Source organism: Oikopleura dioica, chromosome PAR (assembly GCF_907165135.1).
Source record: "Oikopleura dioica chromosome PAR, OKI2018_I68_1.0, whole genome shotgun sequence".
NCBI lineage: Eukaryota > Metazoa > Chordata > Appendicularia > Copelata > Oikopleuridae > Oikopleura > Oikopleura dioica.
The window spans coordinates 14,510,909-14,527,854 of NC_137293.1; the positions used below are offsets into that span (position 1 = coordinate 14,510,909).

Consider the following 16,946-nt stretch of genomic DNA (forward strand, 5'->3'; position numbering starts at 1 on the left):
GACTGTACCGATTAGTATTCATTTCAAAGATGAGTGTTTTCTCGAACTTTTACGACGATTCACCGTTATATAACTGTAGCTCGTCATGATTCGCCGCCGAGCACGTCAGAAAATATTCCCATGACATCTGATCCTTCTTTCAGACCAATTTTGGTTGAATCTTGCTATCAAAGCCTAACCAATTGGCCCCAAATGGCCGCCACGGATTTGTGTATTAGTTAGCGTCAATCAGTATTTTACTTTTAGGAAGCTCTACATATGGTGGTTAGTTGTAGGGGTCGGATAAGCATTATCTAGTACGTAAAAATCTCTGTTGGTTATTCGATCGTTTCTTAGTGGCGGCGCTGCGAGAATCGAGAATTTCCTTGGCAAGCGGTGGCGCTAAGGGGACACGAGGCGGTATCGAATAGCGCCGTAACGCTTTAACGCTGCGCTTGATCGGATACTAATTTACTCCACCACCAGTTATCATTTTATATCATCACAAGGCGAGATAGATCTGAATATTTGTGAGAAAAATATCAGAGCTTTCACAAGAAACAAAGAGACCGAAATACCAAAAATAAAAATAAAAAAATGGTAAACGAGAATGACGCAGCAAGTTTGGCCCCGCCACTGAAACCGACGATTCTTCCTGGCGCTACGGGAAGCTACGCAGGACCCAGTACTGCGCAAATGATCGAAGGTAAGAGAGAGAAATATGAAATTTGGGAATTCTAGTGAGTTGTTTCAGGAGCTTCAATGGCGGCTAGCATGCTTGGAAACATTTACAACGGAGCGATTGGGACACCATCCCACTCTGCTCATACTTCAACAGGATTTGACTACAGTTCTACTCCTCAGACTGCGTAAGTACTCTAGAATAACGGCTGAAAGATATCCTAAATAATGTTAAGATAAAACTTTGAAAACTATCAAAGGGTATCTCCTTATTTTATGGGGACATCTATAACTAAATTTCCATTACATTAAATTCGAAGATTTCTAAGTTAAGGGTATCTCGATAATGTATAGCTAAAAATCAGAATTTGATTTACATAGCATTAAATTCACCTTGACCTAAACTTTTTTCGAAATGATCCATCTTCTTGAAATTTTTCTTCCGAAAAAAAATTTTTAGCATAGTGAAGGTTAAAGAGATTGTTTCATAATTTGTTGTGTTTTGGTATACAGCTCAGGGATTGTTTGATGATCTGGCTGGGCGTCTTATTGAGCGTGTGGCATAGTTGATAGGGTAAACAAGCACGTTAACGGATGTGGTGGTGTAACAGCAAGCATCTTTGGCCGGATTTGAGTTAAAACCTTATCGCTTATTGGAACGTTGTCAACCACGACTAGAACCTGGCCTAAATAACTTAGAAATCGGCTTCAAGGAGAGTGCAAGAATCTGCCAATCTGGCTTCAGATATCTTAATTACATTTCTGGGTTAGACGCACCGGAATAATTAAACATGCATAAAAATTGAGACAGCCAAATTCTAGTGCTTAAAACAGCCGTTCTTTTTCAGTCAAACTCATAAAAATCCAAAATAAAAGAAACAGTTTTATAGGAAAAATAACCATTTCCGGCTTTTTTTCTTTCTTGTTGATACCCTTAACAATATTTCCCAAAAAAGAGCGTTCTGATTATTTCATAACACTAAAAAAATTTTCAGCCAGTCGTCAGCAGGAAGCGGAAACAGCGCGTATTTGGGGTGGCTTGGCGGTAAGTTTTCTACACAGCGAACGAAGATGGTCATGTTTTCCATTTTTAGGAGCGAGTCAGTCAGGAAGCTACAACAACGCATACATGCAGGCAGCCGGATATACCAACTCGCAGCGAATGTTTCCGCCACCTTTTCCCGGCGGGGATCTTAGGCAAAGTTCATAATATACTCACAATATAAAAATAGATCCTCTACGGTAGTAATTTCAAATCCATATCGAATATGGGTTTATATGGGGTTTTTAGCCAATCAGAGGCCAGTATAGACCCGAAATCACGAGACAAAAATCAAGAAGTATTATCATATATTTCAATTAATGAACCTTGAAAAGCTGGTTCGGAATCCACAGCCAAACCGATCTCTTCAAACTCGTCCGACCTCCATACTCCTATTCCGCCCTGATCGCAATGGCGATCCAAAACGCCCCAGAAAAGAAACTCACCTTGTCCCAGGTAAAAATACTTTTCCGTTAAAAACCAAAATATTCTCGTATTTTTGGTTTATCATTTAGCGGCTCTTGAACATCAACAGCCCTAATTTCATTCTAAATTAACGCGTGATTTCAATGTAAAATTTCAGATTTATCAATATGTGGCTGAAAATTTCCCGTTTTACAAGAAGTCCAGGGCGGGATGGCAAAATTCCATTCGTCACAATTTGTCGCTCAACGACTGCTTCAAAAAGGTAGAAAAATGAGATCAAAACTCAAGTGTCAAAATTCTTACATGCGGTTCAACAAGTCATTACTTTGTCTTTCGCTATTTACAAAGCCTATTATCCAAAGTACCTGCAAAAGCATGTGCTGAGCCTAAAACCCATCTGCGCCTTAATTTTACTAATTGTTCTTCGGAAAAATAAGCCACTCGAGTTTATATTGGGAAATAAATAAAAACTCATCGCGGGCTCTCCTTCGACCGGCAACAAACAAGAAAAGGGTACTAGAAGCACTTGATTAAATTTACGAAGGTCGATCAAATTACGAACTAAATTACGCTCTACTGATATAGAGATTACAAATTGGTTTCAAAAGCTGAACAGGGTCGCGGGTGGTTTTGCTTTTGGTTGCTGATTTTGCCCTAGAATTTCAAAATACCTTCTTCGAAATTTGAAATTTCAAATTTCAGAGGCTTTCTTATTCGATAAACAAGGCTGTCTCTATATCCATACCAAGGGGTAAATGAGAATAAGGTGATTTTGAAACTCGAAGGCAGGTATCATGAAAAAAGATTTTTCTTTTGCTTTTTGAAGTTTGTATTGTGACACCCTTATTTATGGGGTGGTGTCTGAAACCGACAAAAAATTTCGACAAATTTTGCGTGGGCGGCTACTCAGCTGCTGATTGGCCGGTTTGCCAAATCCAGGATTCTGATTGGCTGAAAATTTCCACGCAAAATTTGTCGAAATTTTTTTGTCGGTTCCAGACACCTTCCCTTATTTATTTCACCAAGAGCTTAATTAGCTATTTTGTAGGGTACAAAGAAAATTAAAAATTGGGTCCTTAGACTCTTAGGCTTAGAGAAACCTACTTGTATGGAACATTCATAAGAGTGATTCAGAGCCATTTGAGACACTAATTTTCAAAAGCTCGTTCACGTTTTCGGTATATTATTGTGAATACTGTCGTGATATTGTCTCGGCGAACGTGGGTATCGACTTCCGCGAGCGTCAACCTGCGTAAAAGTATCCGCTAATTTCACCGTCAACTCAGGATTATGAACACCAAATCAAATAAAAATGAGTAGCTGGCCACATGGAAGCGGGGCATTTTCTTACGCTTATTTATTCTGAAATTTCAGATGCCACGAGATGAAGATGACCCGGGCAAGGGAAACTACTGGACGCTCGATCCTAATTGCGAGAAAATGTTCGACAATGGCAATTTCAGGTAAATTTCTAAAAAAAAATTTGACGAAAAAAACTGTTTTTTAAAAACTTTTTCTTGAAAATGGAATCAAAGTCCTCCTTGTTTCCCAAAACAAAACATCAGAAGAAGCAGTAATGGAAATAATCTGTTCCGTGTGTTGATAGTTTCCGAGGCGGCGGGTAGAAGAGGTAGTTCAAGATTTAATCAAGGAACAAATGTAGTGACAACAACGCTCGCTGGCGCAGTCCTCGTTTTGGTCCTTTAGGCAATTCAATCTTTAATTAATTAAATCTCATTTTGTCGGAGCAAGCCAGGCCCCCCTCGTATTTTGGGATAATTTGCCGGGGTCGAGGCCTATTTGCTGCCATTCCAAATAGGTCAAAGCCCGAATTACAATCTTTCCTCTCCCTCAATTTTGCAGCTTTTTATTTCATTTTGGGTAATTAAATATTCGCCCGTTTCTTTATTTAGAAGCAAAATTATGAAAAAAAAATCGTTTTGGGCGGCGCTGCTTTCAGATTTTTTAACAAGATGGAAATTTTCAGGTCATAATAATATTTATAACCGAGATATTAAACAGCCGAATTGGAAGGCTTTTGAAATCGAGAGTGACCAAAGAAATCTTAATCCATTCAAAAGAGAGCTAGAGTTCGACAGAACGAGAAAAAAAAATTTTCGAAATTGAAAATTTTTAGAAATAATTTCCCTTTTTGTGGTCACCCGACACACGGCTTTTTGTGTTTCGATTTTTTGGCATACATGAATTTTCGTCCAAATGTTCTAGTAGTCGCGGCGGTCCCGAAATTTGCTAGTTTGTATCAAAATTACTTCCGCGAAGATAATTATCTGGCCAGCTCTATTATGCGGGCGCGACGACTTTTGGAACAGCAAATTTAATACGCGAATATTTAGGCGAAAGCGGAAGCGACGGGACAATACTACAAAAACGGAACTCGACCAGGGATCAGACGATTATCAAAGGCAGGCCATCCAGCAGCCCAAAGCTTCTCCGGATTATGAGCAAGGTAACACTAGTGAAATTATGCAAATACATTTTAGTGTTCATAAAAGCCCTTCATCTAAAGATATCATCATTTTATTTAATGAATTTTCTATATATGATATGAAATCTTTATCTTATTTTCTAGTGTCGCATGAATCTGTGATCACGAAAACGGAGCGTTCCTACTTCGACGGCTCGCGTTATCCTCAATCCCGAACATCTCCTGTCGGCAGTCTCCCGCCTCCACCATCAACGCCGGCGCCCCATCTTCCTCCTACTTCGCACTACACCTCTGCGATCGAGCACTACCCGCCACCAGCAGTTGATGGTCCCGATCATCTTCCAAAGTCAGAAATTTACAACCAAGAATACAATGTCTCCATGCTTCCGAATGCTCAAGCAACAACAACCGCTTCTTCCCCGCCTCTTTCTCAAGAAGCACCGATAACTTGCCTCGTCGGGAAGACACCATCGCCCAGCGCGTCTCCTTCATCCCAGCATCTCCGTCAGTCGCCGAAGATCGAGCAATCGAGCCATCAAGTGCCATACTCTAGCGCCAAAGACTTCCAAACCCTGACAACCGTTGGGCCGATCTACAATGCCGTCCAGAACTCGATGAACTACACCCAACCGGCGTTTTCCGTCTCGACCATCATTCGAAACCAGAGCCAAGCTGCATACGCGAAAATGTAAAAGAAAAAACTAATTTAAAATATACTGTAATTTCGCGGTTTTTTGATTTCGGAAATTCCGGTGCCAAAAAGCTTTTTCGATAAAAAATTCGAAAGATCGATTTCTGTGGTGCTAAAACGCCCCTATTCATAATATTCAAAACTGTTTCAACTAAAAATTGTTTTGTGTACATATTAATTATGCTTTAACTGTAAATATATTACATTAAAAGTGAGCAAATGTGGATTGATTGGGAGTGGTTCTTTTTTATTTTTGTTCATGGCAGTTTTTGATGATAACTTGCGAGAGCATCGAGCATCCAGTTACATGAGCAGCACAATTGAAAGTGAAAACAGTGATGCAAAAAATAGACTCGGAGCATTCGTACTGCTAGTTTTTGGAACTTCTGTAAAGTGGATTTGATTAGTGATATGGCAAATTTAGGAGGTACTTCTGAAGAAGTGGGTTCAATAAAAAATCCGTTCCTATTTCGCATTTTTGTCCAATAAAGCCATCTTGACAAACGCATTTCTTCTGCTTCGTGGTGGTCTCAAATCTTTTTCCACCGCGAAGCTGAATAGCAGGTGCATCGTAGGAGACACACTCGCCTCCATTGAGGCAGGGATTCGTCGTTTTCTCGCACAAAAGATATCGACACCCGTGCTAAATCGTGCGCAGTTAACGTTAACGGCTCCTTTTGATGCTCAACAGACCTTTTGTCGAACCCAGGCTCCTGGAGATGGATCGTCCGAGGGCGACAGATTACATTCATCGCATCTTCTTCCTCGAAAACCGACGAGAATCGGCAAGTTCTGACGTTTTGATGAGGGCTGGGCGTCTTTTCGAGCGTTTTTGAAAGAAAAATAAATAATCAAATTTATGAAATTAGTTGTCAATTTTAAATTTCAAAAGAAAAAAACGCTTCCTATAAGCGGAATTATTTTTCTGCAGGAACATTGTCCGCCCTTGCCACATCTTTTTCTGGATTCAAAAACAGGTTCTTACGTGAACAGTGGTTTTTGTTGCTCTTTGATATTGCGGAACTCTAACATTACTTTCGTTGTCAAAACAAACTGGCCGCTTAAAATACGAATATTTTGCTCGAAATCAAATATGAACCAATGTGCATCGCAATATCCGCATCGGTGTTCCATTTTTGCCAATAATATTATCAAATATGCTAGAGAAAAGAGAGAAGATCGTTTGAAACCCAAATCTTGTATCAATAGCTCCAAGCATGTCGCAATCGCACTAAAAAAAGGAGAAAAGAAATAGACCTAAGCCACTTAGTCACAAATTGCTTCAGGATGGCAAAACAAAAAACAAGGCGCAAATTTGTAATTCCTTGTACCAAGGGGCACTATTTAACTCAAGTTGTAAGTAGTGCTTGCATAGTGGGGTTTTCGTTGAATTTTGGATATCTTAGCGATTCTTTGTTTTTCAGAGTTTCATCAAGTGCTTTTTACGGTGAAATTTGGAGAATTATGCTGGATGAAAAATGCAAATGATTGAATATAAAGCACTAGTAAATAAATTTTGAATGGATTTTCCTTTGTTGTAAAAAGGGTAAAATAGACAATCGACGGAAAGGGGAAGTTGCCAACACTTTGAAAATGACAATTGTATTTTAAGAATTTGTTCAATGTTTTTGAATTGCATCCCCATTTTTGCAATAGTACGTGGAGCAAATTAAATTAAGTACGATTGAATCAAAACGATTCCCACCTCAAGTTGACGAGATTACTCAACTTATCAACAAGAAGTTGCTAGATTGGCAATAATTAGCTGGTATAAACTTACGGGCTGACAATAGCTCAAGCTGCTTTTGTGTTGATTCTCATCAGCGTAGAAGTTTTGGGAACATCGATTGCACAAGCGGCCGACTGTGTTATGTAGACAACCTCACATAGGATCATTATACGAGCCTCTACGAGGTAGAAGACCATGTGTTTACATCATGTCGAAAATGCTTACGATTCCTAGTCATTTTCAACAACGCTACTGGTAATTATCTGATCCCAACACTTCGCATGTTATTTCGTCGTTGTAGTAGCTGCAACGCGCGCTATGGCCAGAGCAAGCTGAACATTCTTTGTTCGAACATGAATAATTACCAGTGTTAAAAACCTTGACTACAATTGATACTTCTTGACGACCTTTCGAAAATAGGCTCGAAATCGGCGAAATCGTATAGATACGGCGTCGTTGTCGTGGTAGTAGAAGTCGTAGTTGTGGTCGTGGTAGTCGTTGATGTTGTTGAGTCTGTTGTGTAATTAACTGTCACCGCTGTTGTTAATTCGAGGTCTTTTTCGGGAGGTTCTGTTACCAAATTGGCGGTGAGGTAGTTTGAGAAAGCCCAGATGTCGTCAGAATGGCTAGCAAAATTGGACGAGCTCGCGGAAAGTCCTCTAAGACTAGTAAGCGAGTTTTTTTTCTCTGACTTTGATAGCAGTTCTTGGGGAGAAATTTCAGTTTCGAAGGCCGGGAGAGGTGTTGTTGGCATTGCTTTCATTGTAGTAGTAGTTGTCGTCGTCGTTGTCGTTAATGTCGTAGTGGTTGTTGAAGTCGTCGTTGAAGTTGTGGTTGAAGTCTTCGTTGACGTTGTTGTTGACGTTGTTGTGCTGGTCGTTGTTGTGGTTCTAGTTGTCGTGGTTGTAGTTGTTGCTGACGTTGTCGTCGATGATTCAGTTGTATTTGGAAATCGGATTTGAACGGATGGTTTTTGCATTTTCTGGGGTCTCATGGTAGATGTGATCGCTTTTGTGGTTGGTCGAGGTGCTGTCTTTCTAGTTGTTGTTGTTGATTTGATCGTTGCTTTACCGATTGACAGCGGCGTTAAAGTCAGCTGCTGTGTAATCGGCGTCTGTGTTGTTCTTCCCGATGTTGAGGTAATTGGAATAATAGTCGGAATGATAAATTGCTGCTGTGTTTTGGGGTTTTGTTTTTGCAATTTTCTATTTTCGTCATAATTCATGTTCTGCGAACCCTCTGTCGTTGTTTCGACTTTGTCCGCTCTATTTTTGGATTCTTCGGGATTCTTGTTGATCCTAAAAGCAGATTCTTGTTGTTGCTCATTTGTCGATTTTGGAATATTGCCGGGCGTGGCTTCTGCCTTTTCCGTTTGTTTATTCCTAGAATGATGGCCTCCATTTTTCTTGCGGCCTTTGTTTTGTTTCCGGGAGTTTCCTCTCTCTGCGCCCGGATGAGGACTGAGTTCTTCAATCAGCTTAGCCTCTCGGGCCTTCATTAGTTCCGACAATTGGGCACTCATTTCTTAAAATTTTAATTCCTACATTGGAAACATCCTTTTTTAAACATACGAGTGGATAACAACTTGAGCCGGTCTTCCACCCGCTTTTCAATTTGAAGCTCCAAATTCGCATTCAGCAGCGAGAATTTCTGCTCGATGAACTTTTCCATATCTTCGTTGGTTGACCCTTTTTCAGTTTCTAAAACAAGGGTTCAAAAGGTACTATTCGCGCTGTAAATCTTTAAAAGTATCAATCTATCAGCACTGTTAACGAAACACGCCTCTAGAATAATCAAACCTTTTGTAAAAAGAGTACCTAGTGCGATTTCTTGAATGAGGCTTTCCAAGTCTTCTGACTTTTCATTTTGAACCTGAATTAATTTTAAGCGCTTTTATTACTACTGATACGGGTAATGTGATAATTGGGCGCATATAAACAGTACCTCAATCTTCTTGTTTATAGTATCAATCAGCATGACAAGCATTTGGCCAACAGTTTCCTTCTTTTCGTCATCTTTAAAGGCAAAATAACTTTCTGCGTCCATTGAACCCGCATTTTTGTCCTGAAAGAAAATATTTTCAGCTGAAACAAAAAGACGTAGAATTTTCGGAAACCAGAATAAAATAAAATTCCTATAGAACGTTTCATCTTTCCGGTTTAATTTAATCTGATAGACTGATAAGATAATATTTTTTCATGAAATTCTAAGCAAGAAAATTATTTTTTTTATATTTTGGGGCAAATATCTTAATTTAAATCGCTCTATTTATTCAATTTATGTCAAAAATAAGGAGGTTCGTTTAACTTTTGTTGATAATTTTATGATTAAATACCGCGATTGTCATTGATGGAGTAAATTCTAGCGCAATAAACCTGCGGTCCCGGCCTTGGGTATTGAAATGACTGTGCATAGCCTAACGGGTATTGCTGCGGGTAGGCGAGTATGGGCGGATAAGGAGGATCTATAAATCATTGTCAGTTTCATTCGTCTTCTAGGAGTTGTCTCTCTTACAGTAATATTGTGCGCAACACGAGGCAAAAAGCAAAACTAGCGGCGAAATCATTGAGCGCGGATTAAAAGTTCAGATTAAATTAAATCTGAGCATGCGAGCCTTGGAAAAACATTTTTAGTCGCACTTGGCAAGGTGACGATCATAGTACTCACTTATTTGAATAAAAGAGCTGCAGCTGACTTGGCCACTGCTGCGATTATCTAGCTACGACACTTATCACTCAACCTAACTACTGTCGCTGTTTGTTTATAAGCAGATTAAACTCCAGGACTTGTGCAATTTCTAATTGCATGGCAGACGCGGGTAGTTTGTTTTGTCTGTTTTAGGGACTTAGTGAAACACTTAAAATTCGCTAGGAAAGATATATGTCTAGGAAAATGACGCCTATGATGCTCAATGTATTTTATCTCCACTCTGTTGATTTTTTTTGGAGGAAATTTTTTCACCTGAAATATTACCTTAGATAACCATCCTGATTTTAGTCCCCTTCGTTCTCCTGCTGAGAGTAAGGGTATCTTAGATTGCCATCTGACGTCTTATCCACCATTCTGTAGCGCCCTCTTTTGGAATGACTTCGGCATAAATTGAAGGGGAAGACTGGTTAACTACACATGTAAAATTATTATGGAAAAAAATTTAAAATGAATAATGTTTTCACTCGTTGCTGCTGGCAAAATATCACTTTCATACGCGGGACTGTTTTTAATCAAACTATAAAATGAAAACTAAATTACCTGTACCTCTGAAGAATACGACCATATGTTCGGTATAAAATATCAGGACCTGTATAAGTTATCGAGCATAACTGTATGAAATATATTTTAATAAAAATATAAACCTGCATTCATCTTTCCTCTTTGAAAAATATCATGGATATAATATGCATGATTCATGCAGCATGAATATTTCTTCGAGTTATTTCCAATGTATCAAAGAAGCACTTTATTAAGTTTATAGCAGCAAAGCAAATGAATAGTAGAACAAGAGATAACTGGTAGAAGATAGTAGAAGTAGAACATTGACTTGCGAGAACGGACACCGTTGTTGATATGGATTTTTTCATTCTGTTTTTGATTTGGACTTTGAGGAATCATTCTTTGGCTTATGAATTGGAACTCGTTTAGCTGGGCTTGCAGCGACCTGGCTTTGACTTTGATGATTCTTATAAACGAGTTAGAACTCGCAAATGAGTAGGAAACTCACTTGATTGACGACGACTGGCGAGCGACGTTGTATCAGCTACCTCAACATTAGAGGTGGCCATGACAGCTCTGTAAGGAAGACTAGCAGTCCGCCCGTGACCGAGCATCATCGGTTCCGAGTGGTAGATTTCCCCGTCTGTTACCGATATTTGATTTATTGCTTCCATTATGTTGATTGTTGGTGATTCTGGCAGCAAATCCTCCCCACTAAGAATAAACATTAAACTTCTTGAAATCATAGAGAAGTACGCAGTAATCAAGCTTGATAAAACGACTTACATGGGAATATCATGCATTCTACAAAGCGCAGCATAACAAGATGATGAGTTTTGCTTCAGTTCTTTTTGAATAGCCGGGACTTTCTCAAAGAAATCGGGCTCCAGCGCCGGCCGATGCCTCTGGAACCAGATCGATTTTCGGATTTGAGCCGTTGTAAAACGTTGTCTGTAGTCTTTTGCGAGCATGCCATGCATTATAGTATCCCAGTCTTTTGCAAGAATATCGTTTGTCTAAAAAGAGCCTACGATCTTGAAGGATTGAACGGAAAATTACCAGTTTTGGCAGTATAAGAACACATTCTTCGATTTTTTCGTAGAGATTGTAAACATTTTCGCCTGAATGAGTTCGAGACGGTATCTCATTGCCAGACTTTACCTGTGAAAGGATATGAGCCCGTACAGCAGTTGAATAGGGTCACGCCCGCTGCCCAAACATCAACTGCCGGACCGTTGAATTCCGATTCTCCAGCGGCTATTTCCGGTGGCTAGGAGAAAATTAGGGCTGGGGAAAATATAGTTTATTAATACCTGGAACTGGGGCGTTCCATTTGCAATTGTGCAGGTCATGTGATCTTGGAACAATTCTAGCTGCTCGGCTACGCCGAAGTCGGTGATTTTGAGGGTTTGTTCGGCATTGAGTAAAAGGTTTCCAGGTTTGATGTCTTTATGAATTACGCGTATGCTGTGAAGGTATTCAAGGCCATTGATTAGCTAAAAATATTAGCTGAAATTGAAGGATGGTAATGGCTACCAAACTTGTACAAAATAACGATGAGTTTGGTGGATAGGCAATTTCTTGTCAGGCGCAAGGTCGAGTAGATTTTGAAGTGTAATTACGCAATATTCCATGACTGAAAAGATAACTGTTGAAATGGTACTAAAAAGGCAAAACATACAGAAATAGATTTTTTCCTTCTGGGGGTTGTATTGGAAGTCGATGAGGTGAATGATATTTGAATGTTTGAGGTTTCTGAGTATTTTCAGCTCCTAAAAATCGCTGTAAGCAGAATACCTCCAGTTATGCTACAGTACTTTTTTTACATTGGAGTCTCCATTAGGTATTCTCCTCAGCCTTTGCTTTTTGATGATTTTGACGGCGGCTCGCTGGAGCGTTTCTGTGTGAAGGACTTCTTTAACCTTGGCATAGCTCCCTTCGCCCAGTAAATTTCCAAATAGCCAGCCATAAAGAACTTTGTAATTCTTCCGCCGCTGACCGCTCGTGTCTATGATCTGCTCGGTGACCTGGCGGAAGATAGGGCCACCATCGTCGTCGGAAAAGTAGTCGTCGTGGTCGTAAAGTTGGAAGATCGACTGTTGCGGTGGATTTGGATCCTCGTAGTCCTCCTCATCTGAATAGTACTCTTCTACTTCCACAGTCCTTCCAGAGGTTATCTCATCATTCATTCGCGAGAAAGAGGGTCAATTTCGAAGGTCTCTGTTTTCACGATAAAAGAGTCTGAAAACCCGAAGCTCAAGAAGATTTTTGATGAAGCATTTGGCAGTAGTACAATTATTGTAACTGTAGGCAGACAGCAGAACAGATAGTTAGTCATATTTCTCGTCGGGTAGCCAAAAACACAGTTGAGAACAAGCGGAAATGAACATATCTGATGACTGGTTGAATGTGACGGCACAAACAGCATTTGGATGACGACCGTCGAGTTTCCCGATGTGTTCGCCTTTCTGAAGATTTAACTCAATTTCGAAACCTCGACTTTTCGGACGTAGAAATTAACAAAATTTGCGACAAGTGACTTGTCTTCAAACTTTTCTCCTACACTTGGTGGGCCCATATGCGAACAAAATAATTGGTTCGATTTTCGAACATAAGTTACCAGGATTCCTGGTCCAGGAAGAGAAAGAACGATAAGAATCAAGATCGATGATCGAAATTCGATCACCACCCGCTGAGAGGGGATTACCGTTGCGATTTCACTCGCGAGGCGGTGCGCTAAAAATCCAGGCGCACTTGCGCTTGGGCCTGCGGTGTGGTTATTACCCGGAATGACGTAACATTCTCGAAGCAGGGGAAAAATTGACTTGAGGGTCGGCCTTGTGGGGGCGCTAAGGAGCAGCGCGCTCTAAGAAGAGGAAAAATCTTCCTTTGCTAATTAGAAACTCTTCTTTAATATAATTATAAAAGTAATTAAGACATTTTCTTGTGCAGTTTTTTCTGCATATTCTTACTGGCTCAACTGATATGTCTTTTAACATCTTATTATAAACAAAATAATCGAGTGGTCTCCGTTTGCCAAAGTCGCTGTTTCCCCAAGTTGGGTAAAATGCGATGTGAATTGATTAAGATTGTCCACAGTCAGTCCCGGCTTCATCAACTTCAATCCCAGCTTCAACAACTTCGATCCTAGCTTTTCAGACGTCAATCCTGGTGACTCGAACGTCCATTGTGGCATCTCCAGCGTCGATTTCGGCTTCTTAATGCCGATCCTAGCGTCACAAACTAAAATCCTAATTCTAGGATTCTTCGATTCTTGATTTTTTAATTTAAGGGGCTTGACGGCCCTTCGGGCCGTCTCAGCCCCGATTCTTGATTTTTTAATTTAAGGGGCTTGACGGCCCTTCGGGCCGTCTCAGCCCCGATTCTTGATTTTTAATTTAAGTGGCTTGACGGCCCTTCGGGCCGTCTCAGCCCCGATTCTTGATTTTTAATTTAAGGGGCTTGACGGCCCTTCGGGCCGTCTCAGCCCCGATTCTTGATTTTTTAATTTAAGGGGCTTGACGGCCTTTCTCGGCCTTTTCCAACGTCAATTTTATTGATTATTATTCAAGAAGCAATAAAAGAAAATTTTAAAGCCGGGACTGGCATCTGAGAAGCTCGGATTGAAGAAAGTGACGCCCGGATCGGATCTTAAGAAGCCGGGATTGACGCTGGAGCGACCAGGATTGACGTCTGTAAAGCTAGGATCGAAGTTGTTGAAGCAAAGATTAAAGTTGGTGAAGCCGGGATTGAGTGTGGAAAAGCCAATAATATTTAGTTTAATAATCGATTAATTTATTTAAACTACATTATATGTACCTATATTATTATTATGATATTATATTATTAAAAGATTATTATAAAATAACCGCCTTTTAAGGACCCCCCCATCAAGAATCGTGAAAATGAGCCATTTTAGTGAAAGTTTTTCTCAGAAACTATCTTAGGTAGATCCTTACTTTCACTTGCTACCTTTAGATTCAACCCTCGGCTGCAACCGTTACCCTTATGATAATCTCTCGATTACAAATTTAAGGGTATACAGGCCCTTAAAGGTAAAGTTGCTTAGTGAAAGTTTTTTTAAGGATTTTAGTTGAGGTATACCCTTAATTTTTTTACAGGATATAGTTAAGGCCCTAAGCTACGACCGTTTCTCTTTTGAGAGTTTTTGGTCAACGAACTTTAGGAGGACACACCCTTTAAAAATTTATAAGTCGAATATAAGAAAAATTTACAGATTTCAATTTTAAGTTTTCTTTAAAAAACTGCCTTCGATTATGTTTTTCTAACTGTTTTTGTGATGGAGATGCATTTTAAGATGGGTATACCCTTAATTATAAAGAAAATATAGCAAACCAAGGATTTTCATAAAAATATAATGCAAATTTCCACTTTTTAAAGCCAATTTTCGTCAAAAATTTCTATAGCAGCGAAAAATTTTCAACATAAAAGTTTCTCCTCGTTGTCCAAAGAACCCAAAATGACCAAAAAATACAGATAATTTTGACCAAATTCATCTTGATGGGGGGGTCCTTAAAGAAAAAAATAAGTTTTCAATTCATTAATCCTGTCAAAAAACCGTTTATTTTAATTAACCTTCATTCTTGATTTTATTTCCGAGTGAGGGCGCTTATTTCACGCCGCGCTCTGATTGGTGCGCGCTCGGGAAAGCTCTGACGCGCATTTTTTAAGGTTGGGCAAGTTATTTCACCCACTTCTTGATTTTAAATCCTGGAACACCATACATATTTGGAATCAGCAGGAAATTTTAAGAACTTTGACCGTTTTAGTTTCCAAAATTTCCACTTCCGGTCCGATTCTAGAGCCGGAAGTGGACGAAATTTTGAGTTTGGCCAACTTGTGACCTATCAAATTGATGCTCAGAAAATTTTGAGTAAACTCATCTTAAAATCATTCAAAGAAACCGTCCCAACCGCAGTCAAACCGACCGGCAAAAATAGGAAAAAAGGCATAAATTTCTGATTTTTCTTTCAGTTTTTAGCGGTTGATTTGACCGCGGTCGGCATTGATTTTCTCTCAGATGATAGGAAATCTTCTGAGAATCAATTTGATAGGTCACAAGTTGGCCAAACTCAAAATTTCGTCAACTTCCGGCTCTAGAATCGGACCGGAAGTGGAAATTTTGGAAACTAAAACGGTCAAAGTTCTTAAAATTTCCTGCTGATTCCAAATATGTATGGTGTTCAAGGGTTTAAAATCAAGAAGTGGGTGAAATAACTTGCCCAACCTTAAAAAAAGCGCGTCTCTGATCTGCGGGGAGTGTGGTAGGTGTTGTACGTCTCAGAAAATACACGCCTCGCGCTAAATCTCGATCTGATGGGGCTTCAGATCGAGATTTTTCACCGCCGCAAAAGTGAGAGCGCAACGGTAATTACTGTACGCCCTCTTTTGGAAGAAATTCCCAATAAAATAGAGCGACTGCTGGCCGTAAGTACGAGCAAAAATGAAACTTCAAGATTACACAGGTTTTGATCAGCTGGCTGCAGAATAATAATGTTTTTTTTTTTTGTAAAATGAAACTTCAAGATGAATATTTATTCAATAAGGTCTTGCTAGAAAATGACTGATAGTATAAAGGAATAAAAATTTTATTATGATGAAATTAACATTTTTTTTGAGAAAAACTGAACTCCCACTTTTTGTCCTCAAAAGAACGCCCGGATAATTTCGGAGAAAACTACGAAGAGATAACAAAATACCTCTGACTCCCAAAGGTGAATAAATCCATCTTCTGTTCCACAAGCTACTGTAGCTCCATCAGGCGAGAAAACAGCGTTGAGCGGTAGTTGAGCAGTATTCTGATAATTGCCTAAAAGCGCTTTTGTTTTGCCATCGTATGCGTCGATTATTTTCATGTGCTGGCCGTTTGTTGAAATGAGGATTTTGCTTCCTTCGAGCGAGAATTCTAGTCCTATCCAATTTAGACTCGTATCTGGCCTATTGAACAATAATTAAACTGAGGGAAGGAATAATAATAGAAGACTTACACTTGTTGGAATGTCGAAAATGGACCCTGATGATACGATTTAAGATCATAAAGTCTAATGAGATGGGAGTCGATTCCCACGGCGAAGATTAACCCTTCAGGATCAAATGTTCCAATCGGAACACCTTTTGTTTCCATCATTCCGCAGCAATTTGGGGACCGCAAATCCCAAAATCTCAAAGTGTTGTCTTCACCACAAGACATGAAGTAGTCATCTGTCGGGGACATTGCCAGACATCTCACTCGATCAGTATGTCCTAATTTGAAATAATAAGTATTTATGCAAGTTGTGGGAAATTTACCTTGGAAATGACGAATGTATTGGTTGGTATGAAGCGAGTGATAACGAATCGCATGATCATTTCCTCTAGAGGAACTGTACAAGATCTGGCTTTCGTGATGCGTAAACTTGACATTCTCGCACCCATATTTCTTCGAATGAAGTAATCTTTTCATCCCTCCATCGGCACATGAGTACAACGTGACTGTATCGCCATCAGAAGCAGTAACAATCGATTCACCATCAAATGAAACGCATACACTGAATAAAACTGTAATCACCTGCACTACGGAGGAAAAGGTACCTGTTGATATTTGACGGTTCTACATGCTTCTTAGCGATTTGCATTGATTTTATGAGCTCTGTCAGACTCTTTTCCGAATTCATTTCTTTTCAGATCAAATTTCTGAACAAAAATAGTGATAGATCAGCTTTGCTGCTATGATTGTGTCTTG

At 39.6% G+C, this 16,946-nt stretch overlaps 6 protein-coding genes across 6 annotated transcripts in view; 3 read left to right on the top strand and 3 right to left on the bottom strand.

Annotated features, from left to right (window-relative positions):
* LOC145705533 (26S proteasome regulatory subunit 6B-like) overlaps positions 1-12,754 on the top strand; it is a 49,598-nt gene extending 36,844 nt beyond the window's left edge. The window contains exon 5 of the mRNA XM_081783013.1: positions 12,741-12,754. Within this exon, the coding sequence (XP_081639139.1) occupies positions 12,741-12,743 (3 nt within the window). The 3' untranslated portion in view covers positions 12,744-12,754. The remainder of the gene's footprint in view (positions 1-12,740) is intronic.
* Positions 1-16,946, top strand: part of LOC145702030 (GTPase-activating protein and VPS9 domain-containing protein 1-like) — a 93,101-nt gene that overhangs the window by 19,325 nt on the left and 56,830 nt on the right. The gene's annotated exons all lie outside the window — the stretch shown is intronic.
* LOC145705529 (uncharacterized) lies at positions 474-5,468 on the top strand. The gene is made up of 9 exons (XM_081783008.1): positions 474-685; positions 734-848; positions 1,656-1,705; positions 1,755-1,857; positions 2,038-2,158; positions 2,286-2,390; positions 3,503-3,591; positions 4,483-4,595; positions 4,719-5,468. Exons 1-9 carry the CDS (start codon positions 577-579, stop codon positions 5,264-5,266), a joined length of 1,353 nt encoding a protein of 450 aa, XP_081639134.1. The 5' UTR covers positions 474-576; the 3' UTR covers positions 5,267-5,468.
* LOC145705441 (uncharacterized) lies at positions 6,151-9,650 on the bottom strand. The gene is made up of 10 exons (XM_081782920.1): positions 9,509-9,650; positions 9,370-9,458; positions 8,939-9,058; positions 8,812-8,866; positions 8,566-8,694; positions 7,373-8,518; positions 7,270-7,326; positions 7,046-7,146; positions 6,460-6,496; positions 6,151-6,218 (listed from the first exon to the last, which is right to left on the bottom strand). The coding sequence occupies exons 1-10, from the start codon at positions 9,558-9,560 to the stop codon at positions 6,151-6,153; spliced, it is 1,854 nt and encodes a 617-aa protein (XP_081639046.1). The 5' UTR covers positions 9,561-9,650.
* Positions 10,434-12,465, bottom strand: LOC145705527 (serine/threonine-protein kinase stk11-like). Its single transcript, XM_081783006.1, has 9 exons — positions 12,022-12,465; positions 11,886-11,976; positions 11,746-11,840; positions 11,518-11,700; positions 11,366-11,474; positions 11,264-11,325; positions 10,991-11,220; positions 10,713-10,918; positions 10,434-10,670 (listed from the first exon to the last, which is right to left on the bottom strand). The coding sequence occupies exons 1-9, from the start codon at positions 12,391-12,393 to the stop codon at positions 10,630-10,632; spliced, it is 1,389 nt and encodes a 462-aa protein (XP_081639132.1). The 5' UTR covers positions 12,394-12,465; the 3' UTR covers positions 10,434-10,629.
* Positions 12,465-16,915, bottom strand: LOC145705534 (WD repeat-containing protein 82-like). The gene is made up of 5 exons (XM_081783014.1): positions 16,796-16,915; positions 16,514-16,752; positions 16,213-16,468; positions 15,925-16,162; positions 12,465-12,672 (listed from the first exon to the last, which is right to left on the bottom strand). The coding sequence occupies exons 1-5, from the start codon at positions 16,876-16,878 to the stop codon at positions 12,535-12,537; spliced, it is 954 nt and encodes a 317-aa protein (XP_081639140.1). The 5' UTR covers positions 16,879-16,915; the 3' UTR covers positions 12,465-12,534.

What these genes read in the sequence shown, in the direction of transcription:
- LOC145705529 (XM_081783008.1), top strand. Translation starts at nt 577, where the DNA reads ATGGTAAACGAGAATGACGCAGCAAGTTTGGCCCCGCCACTGAAACCG. An exon ending in TACTGCGCAAATGATCGAAG is followed by an intron (nt 686 to 733) that starts GTAAGAGAGAGA and finishes GAGTTGTTTCAG; the next exon opens with GAGCTTCAATGGCGGCTAGC. An exon ending in TTTCCCGGCGGGGATCTTAG is followed by an intron (nt 1,858 to 2,037) that starts GCAAAGTTCATA and finishes AACCTTGAAAAG; the next exon opens with CTGGTTCGGAATCCACAGCC.
- LOC145705441 (XM_081782920.1), bottom strand. Translation starts at nt 9,560, where the DNA reads ATGATTTCGCCGCTAGTTTTGCTTTTTGCCTCGTGTTGCGCACAATAT. An exon ending in AAGTATCAATTGTAGTCAAG is followed by an intron (nt 7,327 to 7,372) that starts GTTTTTAACACT and finishes AAGAATGTTCAG; the next exon opens with CTTGCTCTGGCCATAGCGCG. An exon ending in TGGAGCTATTGATACAAGAT is followed by an intron (nt 6,219 to 6,459) that starts TTGGGTTTCAAA and finishes CCAGAAAAAGAT; the next exon opens with GTGGCAAGGGCGGACAATGT.
- LOC145705527 (XM_081783006.1), bottom strand. Translation starts at nt 12,393, where the DNA reads ATGAATGATGAGATAACCTCTGGAAGGACTGTGGAAGTAGAAGAGTAC. An exon ending in CTCATCGTTATTTTGTACAA is followed by an intron (nt 11,701 to 11,745) that starts GTTTGGTAGCCA and finishes TAATATTTTTAG; the next exon opens with CTAATCAATGGCCTTGAATA. An exon ending in CGCCAGTCGTCGTCAATCAA is followed by an intron (nt 10,671 to 10,712) that starts GTGAGTTTCCTA and finishes CTCGTTTATAAG; the next exon opens with AATCATCAAAGTCAAAGCCA.
- LOC145705534 (XM_081783014.1), bottom strand. Translation starts at nt 16,878, where the DNA reads ATGAATTCGGAAAAGAGTCTGACAGAGCTCATAAAATCAATGCAAATC. An exon ending in GAACCGTCAAATATCAACAG is followed by an intron (nt 16,753 to 16,795) that starts GTACCTTTTCCT and finishes AGTTTTATTCAG; the next exon opens with TGTATGCGTTTCATTTGATG. An exon ending in ATACATTCGTCATTTCCAAG is followed by an intron (nt 16,469 to 16,513) that starts GTAAATTTCCCA and finishes ATTTCAAATTAG; the next exon opens with GACATACTGATCGAGTGAGA.